General features: G+C 37.8%; 1 protein-coding gene across 1 annotated transcript in view; it reads right to left on the bottom strand.

Moving 5' to 3' along the window:
* Positions 1-10756: 10756 nt before the first annotated feature.
* Positions 10757-22371, bottom strand: part of LOC111875333 (transmembrane protein 132E) — a 536521-nt gene continuing 524906 nt past the window's right edge. Inside the window, exons 9-12 of the mRNA XM_023871491.2 lie at positions 20297-20488; positions 18235-18700; positions 15241-16006; positions 10757-14843 (exon numbers count right to left, since the gene is read on the bottom strand). Of these exons, the coding sequence (XP_023727259.1) occupies positions 13931-14843; positions 15241-16006; positions 18235-18700; positions 20297-20488 (2337 nt within the window). The 3' untranslated portion in view covers positions 10757-13930. The remainder of the gene's footprint in view (positions 14844-15240; positions 16007-18234; positions 18701-20296; positions 20489-22371) is intronic.

Below are 22371 nucleotides of genomic sequence, written 5' to 3'. Positions count from 1 at the left end.
GGGCAGATAGAAGTGACAAGAAGACGAGGAAGAAGACGTAAGAAGAATGCTGGATGACCTTGGGGACAGAAGAGGATACTGTCATTTGAAGGAGAAAGCTCTAGATCGCATTAAGTGGAGGAATTGTTTTGGAAGAGACTGTGGACCTGTCGTCTTGACAGATTACTGATGATGATGTGATGTCATCTCCATCCTCATAAAAATGTAAGAATTTAGTACCTGAGGGTTTGCCTGCCACAGTATACAGTATGGACGCAGTGTCCAGTCTGATGCTCACACATTGAAGATAACGAAGAAGCATTATGTGCCTAAGTATTTGTCAGCCTGCACCAGAAGTGAGAAACCTACATTCCGTTTCAACACCTTCAGCATTAGAATAGTTAGTGAATTATTTGAAATTATATGCAGCAACATACAGTCCTCTTAAAGAACAGAGTGCTTCTACCTGCTTTCAGCCATTACTGTACCCATAAACTCTGTGCCCTGCAATCGGCAAGCGAACTATACCAACCAAGCGACCACAGCTTGTCGGTGACTTTAGTGCCAACTTTTGCGGATAGAGGTGATCAGCGCGACGGCTCCTGATGGCCGTTAATCTCAGTTTTCTAGACTGGAGCTGCTATTTCATTGAAATAGCTCCTCAGTTATCCTCACGAGGCTGAGTGGATCCCGTTCCAGACCCACTACTTCTCAGAAAATCTGGTAGCGCCCGGGAATCGAACCCAGAACCTCTGGATCTGTAGCCAGGAGGTCTGACCACTAGATCACAGAGGCGGTCTGCTGTACCCATATAATGTTTTAAATATTTTGTAGACAGTCTGTAAAACTGTGTTTTGACTGGGTGATAGCTGTATGAATAATGAATGAATTTCCATTTTAAAATGCGTATTCCTAGTGAAGGGGTGCACCCCTTGCACCGGGTGCAAAAATGGCGGCAAAATTTGCACATCATAGAAATGATTCAAACTGGGAAACCCATTTGCAGTTAAAATAAATAATAATAAATATGTATTAGTTTCCGAAGTATCTTGCTCCAGGAATTCACATTTACATTTCCAAATAAATATTCAGTCTCACTTCATGTGTGGGGTAATATTGAACAGCTGAATTTCGTTCAATATGTTATGTCATAAAGTGCTGACTACAAATGTTATGGATCTATATCAGCACTACTTTCATTGCTGTTGGCGATACTGATTGTCACTCTTCCCACTGCGAAGAAAGTCTGTGTGCACGCCATGGTATATATGTATGTATGGTATTATGTACAGGAAAGAATGCATAAACACAGGCAGCATGATATATCGACAGGAAGGAATGTATACACCAAGCATAATAGACATCTATAAATCCATATGTTTGAGAGGGAGGGATACAGCAGTACAGCAAGTGTGGTAAACATGTATGACAGTTTTGATATAGCCAGTATTACAGACAGGAAGAGACATCTATATAGTGATTATGAATGGGTAGTAGGGTGGCAGTTACATAGCAAGTATGATATGCAGTTAGGGAGGCAAATATATACTATGCATGTACAATAACATTTCTATTGCTGGTATTACAGACAGCAAGGGATGTGTCTATACATTCATGATAATAATGTAGATATGGATCTGTATGATTCACAAGTTCATATGTGTGTTATGGGTTTTAAGGCATGTCATAATTGATGGCTGTATGCACCTACATAAAAGTCAAGGTAGATCATGGGTCATAAAACAGTATAAAATTTGAAGTGTAAAGTGGTCTAACAAATAACTCCATGGCCTTTAGTCCACAAGCAAACTACAGTAAAACTTGGTTATAGCAACATCGGTTTCTGCGACACCTTGTCTATTGCGTCAAATATTCAATGGTACGAACTAATTCCTCATAAAGCAACTGTTTTTATACCTTGCTTAGTATGACATGCACAAATGCATCAACCTCGTATGTAACGTCATTTTCATTCCTGAATTTCTCTGATATCGTGGGAAAGTTCGATGTGTCTGCCCACCCTCACTTTCTCTACTTGCTGACGTGGCTGTCCTGGAAGAATACGACCGCAGGCTGCAAGAGGAGCGTGGGTTTTCTGCGAAAACAAGGGTGTGGGATGGGACTGCGTGAATAGTGCAAGAGGACGCGGCAGGTTGTTAACTGCATTCCTTTCCTAGAATCTCGTCTAACAGGACCTCACATTGTCTACTTACCCTATAGTGTTCCTGCCTAAACCCAGAGAAGTGCAGTAGCGAAAACATGGCAATGAAAAGGAAAGTTTTAAGCATTGAAGAGAAAGTTAAAGTGATTCGTGAAATATTGTGTGTATTGTCAGTGAAAAGCGCTGTAATATGTCTTTGATATTATACATTTGGGCAATTCCACGTTAATGTTACGTTAGTCTGTACTTAACTACATATTTCACTAAAAAATGCAACATTTTAACTCTGTTTTTGGTAGATTTTTACGTGACTAACATAAGGCTACTGTGGAAGTGCCCATTTCAGTTACAACGACTTTCGTTTATAACGACACTATTTCTAGGTCCCTTTGATGACGTTATAACCAAGTTCTACTGTATACTGACCACGCGACCACCCCTTGTCAGCGAAGTGAGTACCAACTTTGGCGAATAGAGGGTGTCGCAACAGATGCCCACGGCCGTTAATCTCAGTTTTCTAGACCGGAGCCACTACTTTTACATTCAAGTAGCTTCTCAATTATCCTCATGAGGCTGAGTGGACCCTGTGCCACACCCACCAGTTCTCAGAAAATCTGGTAGCACCAGAAATCGAACCCAAGACCTCTGAATCTGTAGCCAGGAACTCTGACCACTACACCACAGTGTCCGTCATGGTCTCACTAATAGGATTTAAAAATGGAGAACAAAACAGCAATAGACATTGGGTCAAGAAATTTTACTAAAACAGTCTGTGTATGGAGCAATGATATCTTGGAACACCAAAGAAAATAAAAATAAAGACATGAATTAAGTAAACATGACAATCCTAGTCATTCCTTCATCAGTAATCTGTCAGACGACAGATCCACAGCCTCTTCCATAACAGTTTCTCCACTTAATGCGATTTTCTGTTTTTGGAAAGAGACTATCCAGGAAAAGTGATAATGTGGTAGTTTTTCCATTTGCTTTCCACATCGCAGTACAACAGCCGTTCTAACCACTCTGATCATGCCTGTTGCTATTGGAACTTGAACCATCTCAAGCATCATTTTCTCTGTGCTTCAAGTTGCTGCTTAGGGCATCAATTTTCGGTGTCTCTCTTCGTCTGATTCCTACCCTTTGACCTGTCCAGCAAGGGAGGCCCTGCCAGTAGCTACACTACCGCTGGTATAGCTCTCAGGGTCCTTGGCATACTCAAACCCCCTCACCACGATAAGGTGGAGACACAAACGAGGGGGGATAATCCTATACCACGAAAAAATTACAAAATGTCAGAAACATTACAATGATCATTTCCTGAGTGAGTGCATGGCTCATCATGAAGATGTAATGCCTGGAGATCATCATAATGTGTGCACTTCTGCAGAAAAAGCAGTAAGTTACAACCAGGTGCCATGTCACCTCTTAACAAATGATCACATGCAAGCTGAATGTGACCATGCAATGAGGTCCTTCTTAGTCCTGATGGAGCTATAGAAGGTACACCTCACCCACAAGGTTGGGCACCACTCACAGTTCGTTTCCCAGTGTCTGGGTTCATCCATCTTGCTATAACAACAATCTGCAGAAAGAAGAAAAGCAAGAACATCATTGCCTAAGGCTCTAGCTGATGTTAAATGTACAAGCACAGCAGCTTCTCTAGCAGCTGCAATGGTGGCCCTGTTCCCTAGCTGACTGTGTGCCTTATTGACATGAAACAAAATGAACGGATGGCCCAATGTGTGCCCATGAAACTTGAAAGCAGCTATACAACAAGCATGATCGAGAGGGAGAAAAGCATTTACATATTGAGTATGATAGGTATGCTGTGAAGCATCTGTATGGTGAACCTGAGATGCAGGGAGGGATGTGCCTATATAGTGAGTAGAATTGGTGAGTAGGATGGACTTGTATAGCCGACATTATAAACAGTGGTTCAAATTGGAGAGAAATGGTAGGCTTATGTTATAAAAGGAAGAAAAAACGGGCAGTAATAGTGAGTGTCAATCGTCGATAAAAAAAAGAAGAGAGAAATGGTTATGGGGAAGAGAGGGGTTTGCTACTGTTTCATAGACAGCCAGGCTTTGGTCCTGCCTTCGTACCACTTTTCCCCAGTTGGATCTCTCTTCTACCCTGAATATGGAAGCAGCAGATTCTTTCGAAACGTTCATGCAAAACTACCAAATTACACAACATCACATCCCAGAGGACCATAATACTAATACTCACAACCCCAAGAATCAGGATCTTAAAAACTCACTAATAGGTTATGTTTTATTTATGCTTACGCTATTATTTTACAATTATAACATTGCTATAGCAATGATTGGAATGCTCTATTTAAACTCCTGAAAGTGTAGCTGATGATAACATATATTTCATTACCTTCTAACCTATCAATCACATTCTTCTTACGCATATTACTTCCCCAACTAAACCAACCCGAACACTCCCCTCCACCCTTGCCACCCATCACGGATTAGTAAGGTTCAGATGTGTAACTCGATCCTGTTGATCCTGTCCACAGCAATTCACCAACTTTTCTTCTAGCTGCTACCCATGGATTAGAAAATTGAATTGAATTTATTTGCATTCCATAGATCCTAAGTAAGTTAATACCTCTGGATATAGAACAAGTCAAAATAATACCTACTGGTACAAGTAATTTTATCTTAAACTAATATAGCTTAATTCTACATTATTCTCTATTTACATTGAGGTATTTGTTTACAGAGTAGAAGGAATCAGCATGCAGATATTTCTTTAGCTGATTTAAAATGTTTAGTATCATTACTCAAGTTTTTGATACTTTGTGGGACCCTATTGTACACTTGTATGCCAGAAAAGTAGACTCCTTTTTGATATAGTGATAAGTTTGATGAAGATAGATGGAAGTATTCATGTTATGGATATTGGAATTTAATTCAAATTTATTTTTATTGTACACAACAAATAAGAGAAGCGATAATATATATTGTAATTGAAGAGGTAGAATTTTTAATTTCTTAAATAAATCTCTACTTCTACGTCCTGTAATGATTTTAATTATATTCTTTTGTATCTTAAAAATTTTAACACTATGTGAAGAGTTCCCCAAGAATATTAATCCATAGTTCATAATAGAATGGAAGTAGGCATGGTAAACCATCTTCAGTGTTTCCTGTGGCATAAAGGGCTTAATCAATCTCATTGCATAGCAAGCTGCACTTAATTTAGGTATAGTTTGTTCTATATGTATTTTCCAAGACAGTGTACTGTCTACATGTATTCCAAGGAATTTTGTATCAGGTGCTTTACAGATTAACTGATAACCTGATCAGATAACTGATGACCAGATCAATTTGGTGGCTGTTTTTAGTTTAAGAATGATATGTAATGGGTTTTATCAAAATTTAGTGAGAGTTTATTGGCTTTGAACCATCTATTTAAAGCTTCAAATACAAAATTTATATCATTTTTAAAGTCTTCAATTTTAGAGTTCTTAAATATTATACTAGTGTCATCTGCAAATGGAATTGGTTTAGATTTATTATTGATAGTTTTTGATAGATCATTTATGTAGAGAATAAAAAGCAAGGGCCCCAAAATTGATCCCTGTGGAACACCATATTTTATGATTCCCCAGTTTGAAAATGCATCAGAACTGGAATTTTTACTTTTTATCTCCACTCTTTGGTACCTATTTTTGAGGTATGATTTGATCCATTCATTAGCTTTGCCAGTTATTCCATAGAAATTTAATTTCGATAGTAAGATATCATGATTTACACAATCAAAAGCTTTTGCTAAATCACAGAAAATCCCTCCCACTATTAATCTGTTATTGAGAGCGTTTAAATTATCGTTGGTTAGTTCATAGGTTGCTTTTTCTGTGGTTATGTCTTTCCTAAATCCAAATTGTTCTTTGACTAATGTGTTGTTAGAATTTAAGTGTTCAAGTAATCTGTTATATATAACTTTTTCAAAAACTTTTGAGAATGAAGTCAGTATAGATACTGGTCTGTAGTTAGAAATGCATTTTCTCTCGCCTCTTTTAAAAAGTGGTTTCACTACAGCATATTTTAAGCGTTGTGGTAAAATCCCTGATGATAAAGATTTATTACACAACTGATTCAATGGTGAACTGATGTAAACAGAGCTTGCTTTAAGTAAATTGGTAGAAATTTCATCATATCCATGTGAATTTTTGGGCTTAAGGGATTTAATAATGTTTTCAATTTCCTTTATTGTTGAGGATTTGAGATTTATATTTGGAAATGAACTATTAAAGGAATGTGACAGATAGTATATTGGATTATTATTAAGATATGTTTTCTCAACTAATGAGAGGAAATATTCATTAAATGCACTCGCAATAGCTTGTGGATTATTAGTAGACTTTCCTTCAATATTCAAACTTTGTACATCTTCATTAACAGTTTTCTTTCCTGATTCAACTTTCACAATATCCCAGGTGGTTTTAATTTTATTGTTTGATTTTAGAATTTGGTTATAATTATTCTGTTTGGCTTCTTTAAAGACTTTTGACAAGATTTTACAGTACATTTTGTAGTGACTTTTTAGTCTTGGATCATTACTGTCCCTACTGGCCAAATATGTTTTATGTTTACATGAAGTTTTTATTCCAACAGTTATCCAGGCGGTTTTGTTTTTAATGTCATTTTTTACTATTTTTAAGGGAAAGCTTGAATAAAAGATCCTCAAGTATGTGTTCAGAAAGCAATTAAATTTAGAATCAATATCACTGCTGTCAAATACAGTGTCCCAAGATTCATTACTTAATTTTGTGACAAAATCTGCCATCATATGCTTGTTGATTTTCCTTACTGTTTTATATTGTTGATTATTGGGCTGAAGGTTAATATTATTTATTTCTATGAGTTGGGCCTCATGAACAGACAAACCATTTATAAAGGGTCCTACAGTAAAGTCTCTTATTTTTGAGTTATCAATGAAGTAAGTACCTCTGCAAATTACTGTCACAGATTGCTAAATACTACCCTTATCTGTCATTTGCTTTTAAATTCATAGAGAAAGCAAAAAGAAAGCACCAACGAAAGGTACACTTATGCCACATTTTCTTTTTGTATGGCACCGCATCGTTTAGAAGAAGTTGTAAAGGTAAAGGAAAAAGTAAAGTTCCTGTGCACTCTATGAAGACATATGTAGGAGTGGAGGTATAGCGCCCCCATTCTTGACGTCTGGCCTAGATATAGAGCTTCACCCCAAGGGAAAGAACCACATTGGTACCCATTGCATAGGAATGCTGGGTGGGCCCCTGAGCTCATCTGGATGCCATGGTACAGAAAAAAATCTGTTGCCTAGCCAGAACTCCAACCCAGGCCGACCATCCCATATCCTAGACGCTATACGGACTGAGTTATCCCATCATCGGAATACTGCAGGTAAATGCTGACATATGAACATGTTTTTGAATTGGTAACTTCAGTGTGCACTGGCCTCCCACATTTTTAATGTTTTTTACATATGTTATAATACAAATTACATACAAAATATTTGGGAGTTTGGTTGGATAAGAATCTGAGGTGGACTGCACATACTCAACAACTAGCAAATAAATGATGTAAAATATGTTTTGCCTTATGAGTAATCAAAAGAGTATCAGGGTTAGAGACTGTTCACACCTTATACGAGTATTATGCTTGTTTTCAATCCGTGTTATTATATGGATTGATATTTTGGGGCAATTCAGGAAATGCAAAATTGATCTTTAGGTTGCAGCAGAGAGCTATTAGAGCTATGATACAAATCCCGAAAACCGTTAGTTGTAAACAATATTTTAAATCGTTACATATATTACTTTCACCATATCTGTATATACAGGGTGTTTCACGACTTTAGGGCATAACTGCAGGAGGTGATTTCCTAGGTCTTTGTGATCAAAAAAGTTCATATAAACATGTGTCCGATTTTGGACGGTTACGGAGTTATGACCTTTTTAAACTCAGAATAGAAGGTAACGTCTACTGACAATAAACGGAACAAAATAATAAACCAGCATAATACATGATACATTTAAAGTATGAATGTAAAGTTAACTTCGTGAAATTACCTTTAATTTGAATTTTTTGGTGCTTAAACCTGATTTTCGAAAATGCACTGCTGGCAGCAACACAGGCTGCTGCTCGGTTGTGAACCGCGCCGGACATACCAACCCACCACGCCTTAGGTACCTCTCAAGAGTCGAGATAACGAGAATGCTCTGCCTATAGATGGCTAAAAATAGTCACCTGCCAGATGACAGACGCAGTTCACATGAGGGCGTGTACGGGAATGAAAAGACGGTCATAACTCCGTAACCGTCCAAAATCGGACACATGTTCATTTGAACTTTTTTGATCACAAAGACCTAGGAAATGACCTCCTGCAGTTATGCCCTAAAGTCGTGAAACATCCTGTATATGAAATTCTAGTTTACATACNACCGCGCCGGACATACCAACCCACCACGCCTTAGGTACCTCTCAAGAGTCGAGATAACGAGAATGCTCTGCCTATAGATGGCTAAAAATAGTCACCTGCCAGATGACAGACGCAGTTCACATGAGGGCGTGTACGGGAATGAAAAGACGGTCATAACTCCGTAACCGTCCAAAATCGGACACATGTTCATTTGAACTTTTTTGATCACAAAGACCTAGGAAATGACCTCCTGCAGTTATGCCCTAAAGTCGTGAAACATCCTGTATATGAAATTCTAGTTTACATACAAACCAATTTGAATGTTTTCATAACCAATTCAGGAATACACTCACAATACAAACAGAAAAGATGACTTGTTCATAGTGCCATGTAATACAAGTCTATACAAAAACAATTTCAATAATATTGGACTTTGTATGTTAAATCAGTTGCCACAATATAGTAAAGAGATACCAGTACTATAAAAGTTTAAAAAGACTTTGAAGACATTCCTACTTGATCATTGTTTCTATAGTAATAGATGAGTTTCTCTTGTTTGGGGGCAAATCCTAGTTCTAATCACTTGTAAACATATATTTCAAGAATAATTAACTTGTAGATTTTAATGTTAGTAATGTTATAGGAATGCCTACTGCCCTCCTCTGTATTTTTTCTTGCAGGAACAAGATTGAGAATACCAGGGTATTTTGTGCCGGGAGAGAAGGATCGGGTCTTGAGGCGTACAGCGGTGTTGTGTGTTAAATGATTATATTAGTTCTATTATTAGAATCATCATTGTATTATCTTAGTATATTATTATATCATTATATTATTATTATTTATTTATTATTGTAAAGTATTTGACTTGTCCTATATCATGTATAATGATCCATGGATATGAAGTGAATAAATAATCACTTTCCTTTCGATTAAAACTTCAATTAGGAAAGTTTGCAGGTCTTGTATGAATTCCTCTTAAGGAGACTCTCAATACGCTGAATTAAAATTATTTAAAAATGTATTACAATATCCTGAGTACCCTAGAATAATCAGTAAAATTAGCTGTAAATCATGTAAACATGTAAGAAACTTTCTGGCTGCCCCACTTAGAAAAAATTCAGGCAACATTGATGTCTGGGACTTCTGTCTGCAAGCTTTATGTACAGACTGTGTGCATTGTTAATTTTAGTTTGCAGCTAAATAGTGTAACTTTTAATTCCAAATCATTGCTCCAATTTATAGGCTTAATTATGCTGTAACTGGACTGGAACTATGGTATGGCTGTGTTCATGGATGGTGACCCACAGAACACATGAAAGCAGTTACAGACTTCCTTCGGTTGCTGCAGTGTCTCACACTGATTTACATACTGTGGTGTATAGACCTGTTGCTGGCCAGAGACCTGAAATGGACAAGTACATCCACTGCTATGAAACAGGCGGATAAACAAACATCTGTTTATAAGCCATCTTCAGAAGACATGTTCCTGTGGAAATGATATCCAGTCTATTGCTAGGCAACCACCCATGACAATAGCAGAAGCATTGTTGAAGGTGGTGTTTTCTGTTGATCTGCCCTGAGATTATATAACAAGGTCACCGGCCAAGTTGCAGTCAGTCAGTCACCGGCGTGGAGGTGGGGTCGAATACCTCCACCGTGACTTTGCGAGTAGTACGAGGTGACTAAAAGTGAAGTCTCAAATCTGAGAGAGTAAAATATGGTCACAAGTCCCAAGGGACTCAGACCTGAGAAAGACTGCGCTGCCAAGAACCAGAAGCATATACAAAAGACAGATCTGTCCTCTTGTCAGAGAGGGCGCCCCACAAAAATAAGACTGTAACTGTCAAATAGTAATAAATATCTTGTCATGAGCCCCAGACAGGGCTCGACACCAAGACTTAAAGACTGACTGTCAGTTGCAATGTGACTTTGACTTTGACTTGCTGCAGTCAGTCACCACCATGACCCTGCAAGTTGTAGGAGGTGATGAAAAGGGACATCTCAAATCTGAGACAGTAAAATAAGGTTGTGAGTGCCAAGGGTCTCAGACCCAAGAAAGACTGTGCTGGCAAGGGCCAGCAGCATTTACAAAAGACAGACCCGTCCTCTTGTCAGAGAGGGTGCCCTAAAAAAACAAGATCGTAACTGTCAAACGGTAATAAATATCTGGTCATGAGCCCCAAATGGTGCTCGACACCATGACTTAGTGACTGATCGTCAGTTGCAATGTGACTTGACTTTGCTGTAGTCAGTAGTCAACAGTTCACTTGAGTGAAGTGATGTGAAGTAGCTGGTTGGTGTGAGACAGTTCAGTTGTCAGTTCTCAGTGAAAGTCAGCCTATGAAGAGAAGACTAGGAGGATGATGTGAAATGACCTCCAGCCTGGGACCTAGTCAGCTGAGTTGTCAGTTGACAAGTTCTGCACAGGCAGCTATGACAAGAAGACATGAGTGTGGGAAGCTGAAATAGACTGAGGACACTAGTCTGTGTGTATCAGTGATCTGTAAAATGTAGTCTCGAATGGTGTATACAAGTTGTCAATAAATTCAATATCCAGTCCATACCCCATCTATAGTCACGCACCCCAAATTATGTGACAATACAAACTTATTCATTGATGAATGGAACCAGGGCAGATTATGTGGAGTTTTGGCCATTTCCAGTATCATCCACGAAACCTGATCAATGATGAGAATTAGTGACGTTTTCTCACCATTTGCAGATATTATGTCATCATACATATCAGTATGTCCCTAGTATGGTTCATTAGCCAATAGAAACTGAATACTATCTAGGAACCCCTTCTTTTGTCCATGTCTATAGTATGCTACCCATTTTGGAACTGGCCTTGTGCATGCATACAATATATGTTATTCGCCATGCCTCCACAAAGCATGCTGTATTGTTAACACCTCACATTTTCCATCCTTTCTTTTTATCTGTTCCCTGGCAAAGAAAGTAGGAAAATTTACATTCTTACTTGCCCTCATACAGATATGGTACTTCAATTCAGAACTATACTTACTTCTATATACAGTAGCTGAATAGACAATCAGGATTACAAAGGGTTTTATTTGTATTGAAGACATTAGGCATACAATAATATTAAACGTTAAACAGTCAGCACATTCATTACTGACTGCTATCATTTGATCCCATAGGCTGCTTGACCTGTGGGGCCAAACTGGATGCAAAGATTAGAATGTGGATCTGTTTGCTGGACTCTGTGCACAACAATATTAAATTTTTTGTAACATACATAAGGAGGAAATCTAATACATTATGTTAATTAAGCAATGAAGGGATTTTTCAAAATGTACAGTGTTATCTCTCTCTGGTCATTTCACTTTCTCATCAGCTGAGTATCCATGGGTGAGCCTGTTCTATGTATAGTCGTGATAGCCCCATTGAGAATGCATCTACTTAGTAAGACAATAGCTGTATACATATTCATTAACATTACGTTAATTGACATTAATATGTACACGTACACATAACATTTTCATTCTGTTATCATACACTTCAAGAGTTTACAGACAGAAAGGTCTACATTGCAGTACTGAATGACTGTGCTGATCTAGTCATCCATTAAGGTGACATACAAGTGCCATTTTATTTCATCCTTACTTAGAAAGAAACACCACATTCAGCACTGATAGATATTCAGCAACATAGATGCCAGTGAGGTATGTTGAGCACAAGACTGCATACAGTTGTTAGTGTAATGCTAGCACTATGAGTTCTGAGGATGTATGAAAGCTAAATGAAGTTCTGAAGTCACACTTTCACAAACTGCTATTCAATCATTGTGTCATATGTATATCTACCAACAGATATGTCAACACACTTGCACATTACATGTAGTGTACATAGATCATCAATGGAAACACTAACACACTAATATGTCAGATTGCATGATTCAATATTTAACAGCAAGTTCAGAACATATTTACCTGATTCAGTACCAGTGCTATACTTATTTTGCAAATGCAACTGACATTTCGATATGGACAAACTTTTTTATTCATATTTATTCTAAAACAACGTCACACAATTTACCATTGTATAGGAGGATTTCTTTTATTCATTTCAGACTAGACCTGGCAATATCGAAGATAAGGTTTCTTATAGTAACAATGGTATAATTAATTCTACACTCTAAGTTCAGTTATGAGTCTAGCAAGAACTGTTACTGCCAATGCCAGCAAATTTTGAAACAGTACTGAAAGGATACAGATTACCATGCCATTTATAAGATGTCCATGATAGGACTTCAAAAGAAAATATCAAGAAAAGGAAACATCTACTACAGTTACTCTTTCATATGTATATAAATTTGGTAAAGGTTAATATGTTTATATAAAATGTGTAACAATGTCATGGTGCGTATAATATGAATCATTTCTATATTTACAAAATCTTACAACGCAAAATTTACAAGGGTAAACTGCAATAAATATCTAAAATGTAGCTATATAAAGAAAGAAGAAGTAATCATTTCCATAATACAACTACGGAGATGATCATTTATACAATTGTTAAGCTCAAATTAAACAAGTCATATGATGCATAATGACTGTATGATACTCTTATTAACAGAAAGGCCAATGAAGATATTCTTAGTTTTTTACCAGATACCAAATTTTCTTCTTTGCATTTTTGGCTGTTTGTAAATATTCAGGTGGGAAAATAGGAACATCAAATATTCTATAATAATTACTTTACATTTATGATTGGTCACATCTGACAACCTAGCAACCATAATACTTTATACTCTGAAATCCATTCAACATGCTCTCTGATTTTCCATGCTTTGATAGATAATGACTGTGATATGATATAATAATATTAGTACCTATCAAATCAAAACATATTTATGTACAATGAAAAAGAAATTATGCATGATTGACTTTGTAATTGAGGAATGTCTTCTGATCTGTTTTAAAGCTATATGATGAAATTAAACAAGTTGTTATGATCAGATATGATACATTTAACTTGCTCACAGTTTGATTTTTTGATTAGTATATTACTCATTGACTGGGGTATAGCAGCCACTATACGGATTTAAATGGCACATGAAGATAAGTGAGGTTTTGAGGATAGTTATTTGGCTCATGTAATTTTATTATGAGATAAAAGTCTTACTTCTAAGTTTATGGAGCTTGACAGTGCTTCTGTTTTAAGCAGTAGCAACAATTTTTGACTAGAGTAGAATGAATGTTATCACTTTTGAAAACACAATCAATAAGATCACTTTTCATTTACATCCTTAAATGGATGTTGCATTTGTAGTTTATTTCAGTCAGAATATTAGTTTTATTTCAGCTGCAGCCACCAATGCAGGCAGGGGATGTGGAGCTGAATTCAAGCATTAGATTCCTTCAGATTATCGAAGTATTCCATGATTTGGTCATAGTCCATACCAAGACTGAGGTCCTCCAGACCAAGAAGTTCCTCACGCACCCTGAAATCTTCTCCTTCTCCATCATATTCTGTAGCAGAGAACATAGGGTTTCCCACTATTGTTGCTCGCTTCACTTCTGGACTGCTACCCCTATGCTGGACTCCACCACAACCCATGTTAGTTTCAGTTGGAAACTCTACAAATGTTGGATCAGGAAGGGCATCTTCCTCCTCATCTTCATCTTTCTGAGACATAATATATGCCCCTTCTTTGGACTGCCTTTTGACAGCATCTTTGGAATGGTGGTACCTCAGCTGCTGGAGGTTGGTTAATTCTTGGTTGTAGTTCTTCTGCCTACTGTTGGTCTCCTCAAGTAGGTGGTCTGGAGGCTTAGGTGCAGCAATTGAATCAGCTGCATAGTGGTGTCCGGAAGAGCTGGATTTGCCATTACGGTGATTGTTGCTGATGTTTCTGTGATGGTGATGGTGGTGGTGATGGCGTCGGGATGGGACTGATATTGGGGCCACCACAGTTGCAGGGATTGCACTGACCCTCTGATCTGCAGTTATTTGGGCAATGCCACTGTCTAACTGATGCTGTGATGGCGGTGGTGGTGGTGGTGGTGGCGGCGGTGGTGGTGGTGATGGTGGTGGTGGCGGAGGTGGAGGTGGTGGCTGTTGATGGTGTGGTAAGAATCCTGGTACTGGACCTGGCTGTCTTGAAGGACCAATGCGAGCTGTCACTCCTATATTGCGATGAGGTGGAACTGGAGGCTTGTAGTCTGCTGCCTCAGTTCCTTCAGCATTTTCTCCATGATGCTGCTGCTTCTCTGGTGGAATGCCATGTGGTGGAAGTGGAGGAGGAGGAGGTGTGCTGGAAAAATTAAGAATGTGTAAGGAAGTGAAACTCGAACTCAACTAGAACAGCAATGGTAACTAATAATACATTAAATTATTAGATGTCATGGCAACACTGCAACTATTGAGAGACACCCAACTCATTGTAATTGTTCTTTTGTGTGTTATCTCTGAGTGAAACACAAATGTGCAACTTTACTAAAACTGGGAAAGAATACATTTCTTCTTATATTAAATATATATATTAGTGGGATCCTTGCCAAATACTGTAGTGGCTAATTACCAAACAGATTACTACATTCTGTGTGTATTTTGCAGCATAAATGAGGAGCTCTATGCTGTGGATGTATTCTGCAGAAAGAGATGCATGCTGACATTTAATGTTACAATGGAATGATATGAACAGCCCTTACATTTGCCACAGTTTATCTGCAGCAGAGTCCTTGGTCACATGGTGAGCCTTATGATGTTGCTTTGGGGTAGGAGGATGATGTCTACTTGGAATCTTCTCCTTTTTACTGTACGTGGAGCTGTCAATGGCAGGTGGTCTAGATGGCAGATCAATATGATTAGGGTTGTCAAAACAAGGTGCTAGATTCTGTTGTTCATTTTCCATGTTCTCTGCTGTGCTGTAACTCATAGGGTTGGAAGTGATATGCATCTGATCTTTACCAGTAATGTTGTTGTTGTTGCTACTGCAGACAGGTGGAGTTCTGCCAGGGCTACAGTTTTCACCTGTCACCACATGACTTGATGCTCGTTCAAGAGTTGCCCTGCCTAACCAAACCCAATCATGTGCATTTGTTGTAGATTCTCTTGGCTGTTTCTTCCCTCCAAGATGACCATTACCTCCAAGACCAATTCCACTAATTCCACTGCCTCCTGCAACTTTACTAACTGCAGCGCCCAAACTCTGAAGGCCAGTGGTGTTATGACCTGAAGATTCTATAGCTTGAGGTTTAAACTTGGATGCATACACAACACATGACACAACAAACACCACAATGGCAAAGCAGAAGGCTGCCAGCAGCACATACATTCCAATTTCAAGAGGAGTCATATTCATGGAGTTGTGAGGTCTCATTCCAACTCCTGATGCCATGCCATTAGCAATAGCTGAATGGTGCTGATGTGCCTGAACTGTTGGCTCATGGTTGTTTTCATCCTTCAGTTGAATCCCTATAAGAACAGAAGCACCAACAATAGAATATCTCTTGCACAAACTGTCACAAGGAATTAATCTTCGGTGAAATTCTTGGGTATTGATATCTCTGAAAATTTGAGCTGGTTGAATCACACTCAATATATCTGCCTTAAGCTGAGCAAGGCTCTATATCTGATCAAATCCTTAACGTAATTCTGTTAGTTTACAGGTATTAAGAAATGTATATTTTACTAACTTTGAATCCATATTTAAGTATGGTATTATGTTTTGGGGTGGTGGAGGTAAAGAGATAGATACAGTTTTTAAAGTACAAAAAAAAAATGCATAAGAGCCATTATGGGCGTTGATAATCGGGCATCCTTCAGAAGGCTGTTTGGTGAGTTAGAAATTTTAACTGTTACTTCTTTGTATATACTGGAGACTTTATGTTTTATCATAAAAAATAGAATCTATACAACTCTGAACTCTGATGTGCATAATTACAATATAAAGCATAAACATAATCTGTATGCCCAACATTGTAATACAAATCATTGTAAGAGAAGTGTGATAAACATGGGCATAAAACTATACAATAATCTTCCTATGGAGTTAAAGAATGTATCTGATTTTAAAGTGTTTAGGAGGAAATTGAAGTGTTATTTGTTGCATAATACTTTCTACTCTCTTCAGGAGTTTTTTTATATGTAAGTTGTTGAATTAAATGACTGTAATTGTCTGTTAATGCATGTGCTGGTGGTTTTTTTTTATATAATATATTTAAGTATTTATGTATTCTTTGATTATGTTAGGTGTGATTGTTATTAAATCTATATATTCTCTTTGACTTTATCCGATTGTATATTTTACAGTTATGGATGTAAATAAAATTATGAATTATAATTATAATTATGAATTATGAATGCATGAAGAGATAATAGGAATACTAAAACCACTTCATCTTTCAGTGACCATCAAGTGCTGGTATGATGAACGTAAGATAAGAAATTGTTCTTCCTTTACATGATTTTGTACCCTTGTATTTGTTATATAAGGTTGCATTTCGGTAAACATTTCATAGAAGATGAAACTTCAATTTCAGGAATTTGAAAAAAATAATTCATTCTGCTATGTCAACAAATTACTTAAAAGAGGATGATATCAAATGCCTCAGACTTTCATCTGATTGCACAGCACAAAACTACAATGATTTATATATATGTAATTTAATGCAAAACACTGAATGTCACAAATAAGATAAAAAGTAAAGTTATCTCTGGTCTTAATTAAAGCACCACATCATGAAGACATAGGGGAGTGGAGGTATAGCTCCACCATTATTAACTTTGGCACTAGACTGAGGTGAGTGGTGAATATGGCACAATGCAAGTAGTTTCAGGAAACATCCCAATCTTCCTGTCCCATACAAGACTATAACTGCAAGACTTAAGTTGACCACATTTTTTTTTATTATGCAGTCTGGGTTGTATGACTTTCAAATCACCTGGTATAGTGATTATGTCAATGTTCAATATATTCTCTTGTGCTGACTTGCTTCAAACCTAAAAAAAAAAAATGTTGATGTTTTTTGTCAATGGAGTGTTTGCAAAGGAATGGACTATTTTTTGGCACATTCTTTCAAGGGTAATATAAGCAATATCTCCTAATGCAGAAGTAATATCCAACAGAATGCAATCCAACATGATAATTTTTCCCACTGAGGGACCTCAAGCCTTTTGGCCAATAATTGCTGCCATTTTACTTAAAAGCCTAAGCCAACTTATACATTTACTTGAAGAGATGATGAAACCCTGCAAAATATTTTATTTTCAATAGCTCTGAGTATTTATCTTGGACACAGGAGCCTCCCTTGCATGTATTATAGCATCTCTGTGAAATATCCTGGCAATTTATACAAAGCCTGTAGAACTAGGCTTAGATAGACTTGAAAGGATTCTGACGATGGTGTATACTGTACTTCTTTTGGCTTATTTTGGACTTCATCCATCAGCTAGTACGTAAAAGACAAAAGACCACGACGTTTCGGAGACTGGTTCTGTCTCCATCTTCAGGTGGGTAGGGAAGGATAAACCCACTCAGCTGGGCCCGTTAGAAAAAGCTAGTCTCAATCACTGGTCCAGTGGTCTTTTGTCTTTTACATACTAGACGATGGATGAAGTCCAAAATAAGCCAAAAGAAGAACTAGGCTTAGCATTTCTCATTTTCACACTGAAATAAAGTATGGGAAGTCAGACATCAGTACCTTTTATAATGTCATGCAGATCAGGAGGCAGCTCTCTGTTATTTTTTCTGTCCCGTCCACCATGACCTGATCCTACATTTCCTCCTCCATCATTCTGCACAAAGTCAGGTCTTTGTGGAACTTCACTGGCTGAAAAGTCCACATCAACATGGGCTGAAGCAGCTGCTAGTGGTCCTCCTATGTTTCCCTTGCTAATACCTTTACCAGCTCCACTGCTGGCACCGCCTCGACGTGTTGATGTACTTCCACGACATTCTTCAGCTGGCAGAAGGGCCACTCGCAGCAGATCACCCCGACCCTCACCAACTGCTATTACACGAGGATGATGGGAAGCTACCATTGGAGCAAAGGCAACCACTTCAGGGTCTAAACTATCCACCAGAAGGTAGTAGTCACTCACGGTGATGTCACGAAGTGGAGTTCTAAATCCATCCGAGAACTCCAGGTCAATGTCTAACAACCCTTCCTGAGGAGACAAATTTTAAATACATTATAATTGAACACTGCTTGTAATAATAGACTACTGTTAGTTTTTTCCTCTTTTGCAACTAGAATACATAACATGGAATAATATGATGTAAAATACAAGAATCAAAAAACAAACGATACTAAATTACATGGACCTATTCTAGATCCTGATAATTAAGACCTCACTATGAGTGATGATCTCTGTAGTGCTCATTATCATAACATTTTACACTGACTTCATTTTTTACTTAATTTATTACAGTAGCAGAAAGGTAAAAATATGGGATTTGAAAACAGGATGTCAGTGCCTTAAAAATGTATGACTAGTTAAGTCCTGTAATTAATTTACAATCATGAGAAACACATTAAAGTGACAGGTAAGTCAGCAAATACATATATGCCTGTATTATCTTGTACAGCCTTGTATCTGTTGTTGGCAACACAACATTCATACCTCTGTGAAATGGCAATGACACAATGGACAACACTAAATACATAAGATATTGTGGCATGTAGACCCATTGCTAGGCAATGACCGTGAAATAAGCAACTATACAACACATGTTGCTAAATAATGGCTCCACAAACAAGCATGTATCCACGGCAACAACTGCACTGCAACCAAGGGATGGTGTTTTCTACGTGGTCCGTGCTAAGATATTATAAGTCAGTCAGCAAGTTGAGTCAGTTGGTGAATTACTGAGTGATTTTGCTTAGTGGCCTCCGTAGTCTAGAGGTAACATTCCCACCTCATGACTCGTGGTACGTGAGTTCAAACCCGGCGGAGGTCGTGGAATTTTTAATGGCAGAAAAATTCAGGGAACAAGTCCTCCGGGAGGGACTTTAAGCCGTGGGTCCCGTGTCGTAGCTTTACAGCACATAAAAGAACCTCATATCTCCAAAGGAGGTCACTGAGCCAAATTCAAGGATATTTCCCGCCCAACAGTAGTCTCTAACGCCTCTGATAGATGGGGGAAGCATTATAGATACCGCTAAGCCAGTAGAGGCCGAACTCGCTGGCTCGGTCGGGACTGATCGTACGCACCAGTATCTGTATTGTATAGAGACTAGTAGAATATCATAGAGGGAAGCACAATGGACCAGTAGTGGTCTAAGTGCATGGGGAAACCCACCCTCTTCAATAACTCACTAACTACTGAGTGATTTAGATAACTGCTGGGGTTCAGCTGTTTTGAGATGTTGCTGTGAGAAGCTGGTAGCTCAGGCCGGTGAAAGTTCAGGAACCCAGAGGAAGGGGAACATCCACCATTGGAGGTCATTACTAAGCAACAGCTAGTGAAGACTGTTAACAGAGTGAGAAGAACTAGTGTGTACTATAGTGATTTGTGAAGTGTGCAGAGCAACAAGAGCATAATCCTTACTTGCACTTATGAATTGTAGTGTCCAATAAGACATGTGATTAATCCAAACCCTGTATATAGTCACTCATACACATAACAGTATGTATAGGTGTAGTAGGATGCCCTCTGATAGATTAACAGATGCTGCAGTCAACTAAGAACAGAGTCTTAAAGAAAAGAGATGCAACTTTCTGTTGTTCTATTTTTATTTTTCAATCACTAAACAAACAAACCTGGTACTGAGCTGTCAGCTTCCTAGTCACTGAAGTCTCTGCAATGTAACCATTCTCTACTGCACTGTCTGGCACAATGGACAGCTGCAACCCTGAGACCACTCTCACTTGAAGCCTTGTTATGCTCACTTTGTCACTGACTACTCGCACTTCCTTTGCACCTATTACTCTTCCTGTGATGGGTGACAGTACCTGAAAGCATTTCACTAATTTATCTTCTTATGTTACTAATCTTTTGAAGGAACAGGCCTCTTATAAGCATTAGCATAGCAACATTTCTGAGGACCCAGCCACAGATTAATATTTGGGCCCCTCCTACATGATAATGCATCACACCCTCATAGCCTCACAGCTCCTTCATCCTACACAACACCAACGCTAAACACATCAGAAGTATACCCATGTTTGTTATTAGCAGGGCCTGGATTTTGATGACCTGAAAATATTTAAAAAATGACCTATAAAATGACCGAAAAAATCCAGAAAAATTACCTAAGGGAGAAAAGAAAGAACACCTTCGTTTCCATATTATTCACATTTCAGAAAATATATGAAGAAAAATTCCCTAAAATGGCCAAAAATGACAATAAATACCCTTAAAAGTCCAAAAATTTACCAAAAAATTACCCCAAAAATGAAAAAAGACCTTAAACCTAAAAATGTCAAAAAATGACAAAAAATTACCCATAAAATTTACATTTCTGTAACCAGCAGCTCATATCTGAGATTTATATATTTAAGAGCGCATAGGATACAAGGAAAAAAAGATGACATGTCATCAAAATCCGGGCCCTGGTTATTAGTTATTTAAACTGCAAAAACTACTCTCATTTTATTTCATAAAATTCACAACCATTTGACAATGCAAATATGTTTAAGATTATTATGGTCATATGGAATTAAAGCAGGACATCAAAGACACATGAACACTGGTATTCAAAATTTATATATATATGTGAAACAGAAATAAAAATAGGCCATGAAATTAACAAAATTTAGAGTCAAATTTGCCTGTCTCAAAGCAGAAATGGTCCACTGAGCCTTAAAGTTCTGAGCAGATCAGGCCATCCACATCATTGCATTTATATCCCTGATATGAAGGCCACAAAGTAAGCTTACTCCAAACATAACTTGCTAGTTGATGTCTTGACATTGCCTATAAACAGTGAGGTACTACTGTACTACTCATGAAAGTACTTCCAAATTGTTACATAAAACGTCTGTCATACTATAGGTAAATGATGTTTACCTGTCTAGGCCTATATCATATAGTTTTGTTCTTGACTTCATACATTCAAATTGGAAGTGATAAACATCACTTAGCTCCAGAGTACGTCATTTGGAGGAAGCCATTTCCAATGACTTGAGATGCAATTGCTATTGTTTCAAAGGTACATGCAGGAAAAAATTTTTATGATCCTACATTGCAGTAATTTCCTTTCAAAATGTGTTGGTTACTTTTCTGGAGTTTTCTACTGATTTTGACCATATACTTAGACCTGAACTGGAGTGTCTACCAGGTCTTGAAAAGCCATCTCAACACCTGATGAAGGACCATAGGACATAATGGCGTTAGACTGTGTAAAGTGAGTGTTATAGACCAGTCATATAAATAATACTGAATTTTCAACTTGAAGAAATTCAAAACAGCTTAATAGAATTTCAACGATCATGTTTCAAAATAGCAAGTGCCTAATTAACCTTCAAATAATGTATATGAAATATAAAAGGGCACGTGTGTCCTCCAAACTGTCCCTTGATTACTAGAGTCATCTTGTTAATGGAGAGGTAACTGCAAGTAGAAACACAGCAGACCTACTCAAGCTGAGTCAATAGCTACTCACTACCGTGTCACGTAATGTCACATGCAACCAAACATATTCAGCCACGCTAGTGATTATGGTTATTTCCAGAACACATATTAATCAAAAACAGTTTCCGATTTATAGTTGTTCTTTGTTTCATCAATGTATGACAAAGTTTTACCTTTCAGGCTAAATAAGAATTTAACATTTTCTAGCTTGTACCTTTCTGCTAATTATTTCAGAGCCCACAGAACAATAAGCATTCAACAT

Source organism: Cryptotermes secundus, unplaced genomic scaffold, assembly GCF_002891405.2.
Source record: "Cryptotermes secundus unplaced genomic scaffold, Csec_1.0 scaffold1807, whole genome shotgun sequence".
In the NCBI taxonomy this organism is placed as follows: Eukaryota; Metazoa; Arthropoda; class Insecta; order Blattodea; family Kalotermitidae; genus Cryptotermes; species Cryptotermes secundus.
Note: the sequence above shows the minus strand (reverse complement) of the source record. Positions and strands in the feature narration are given on the sequence as shown.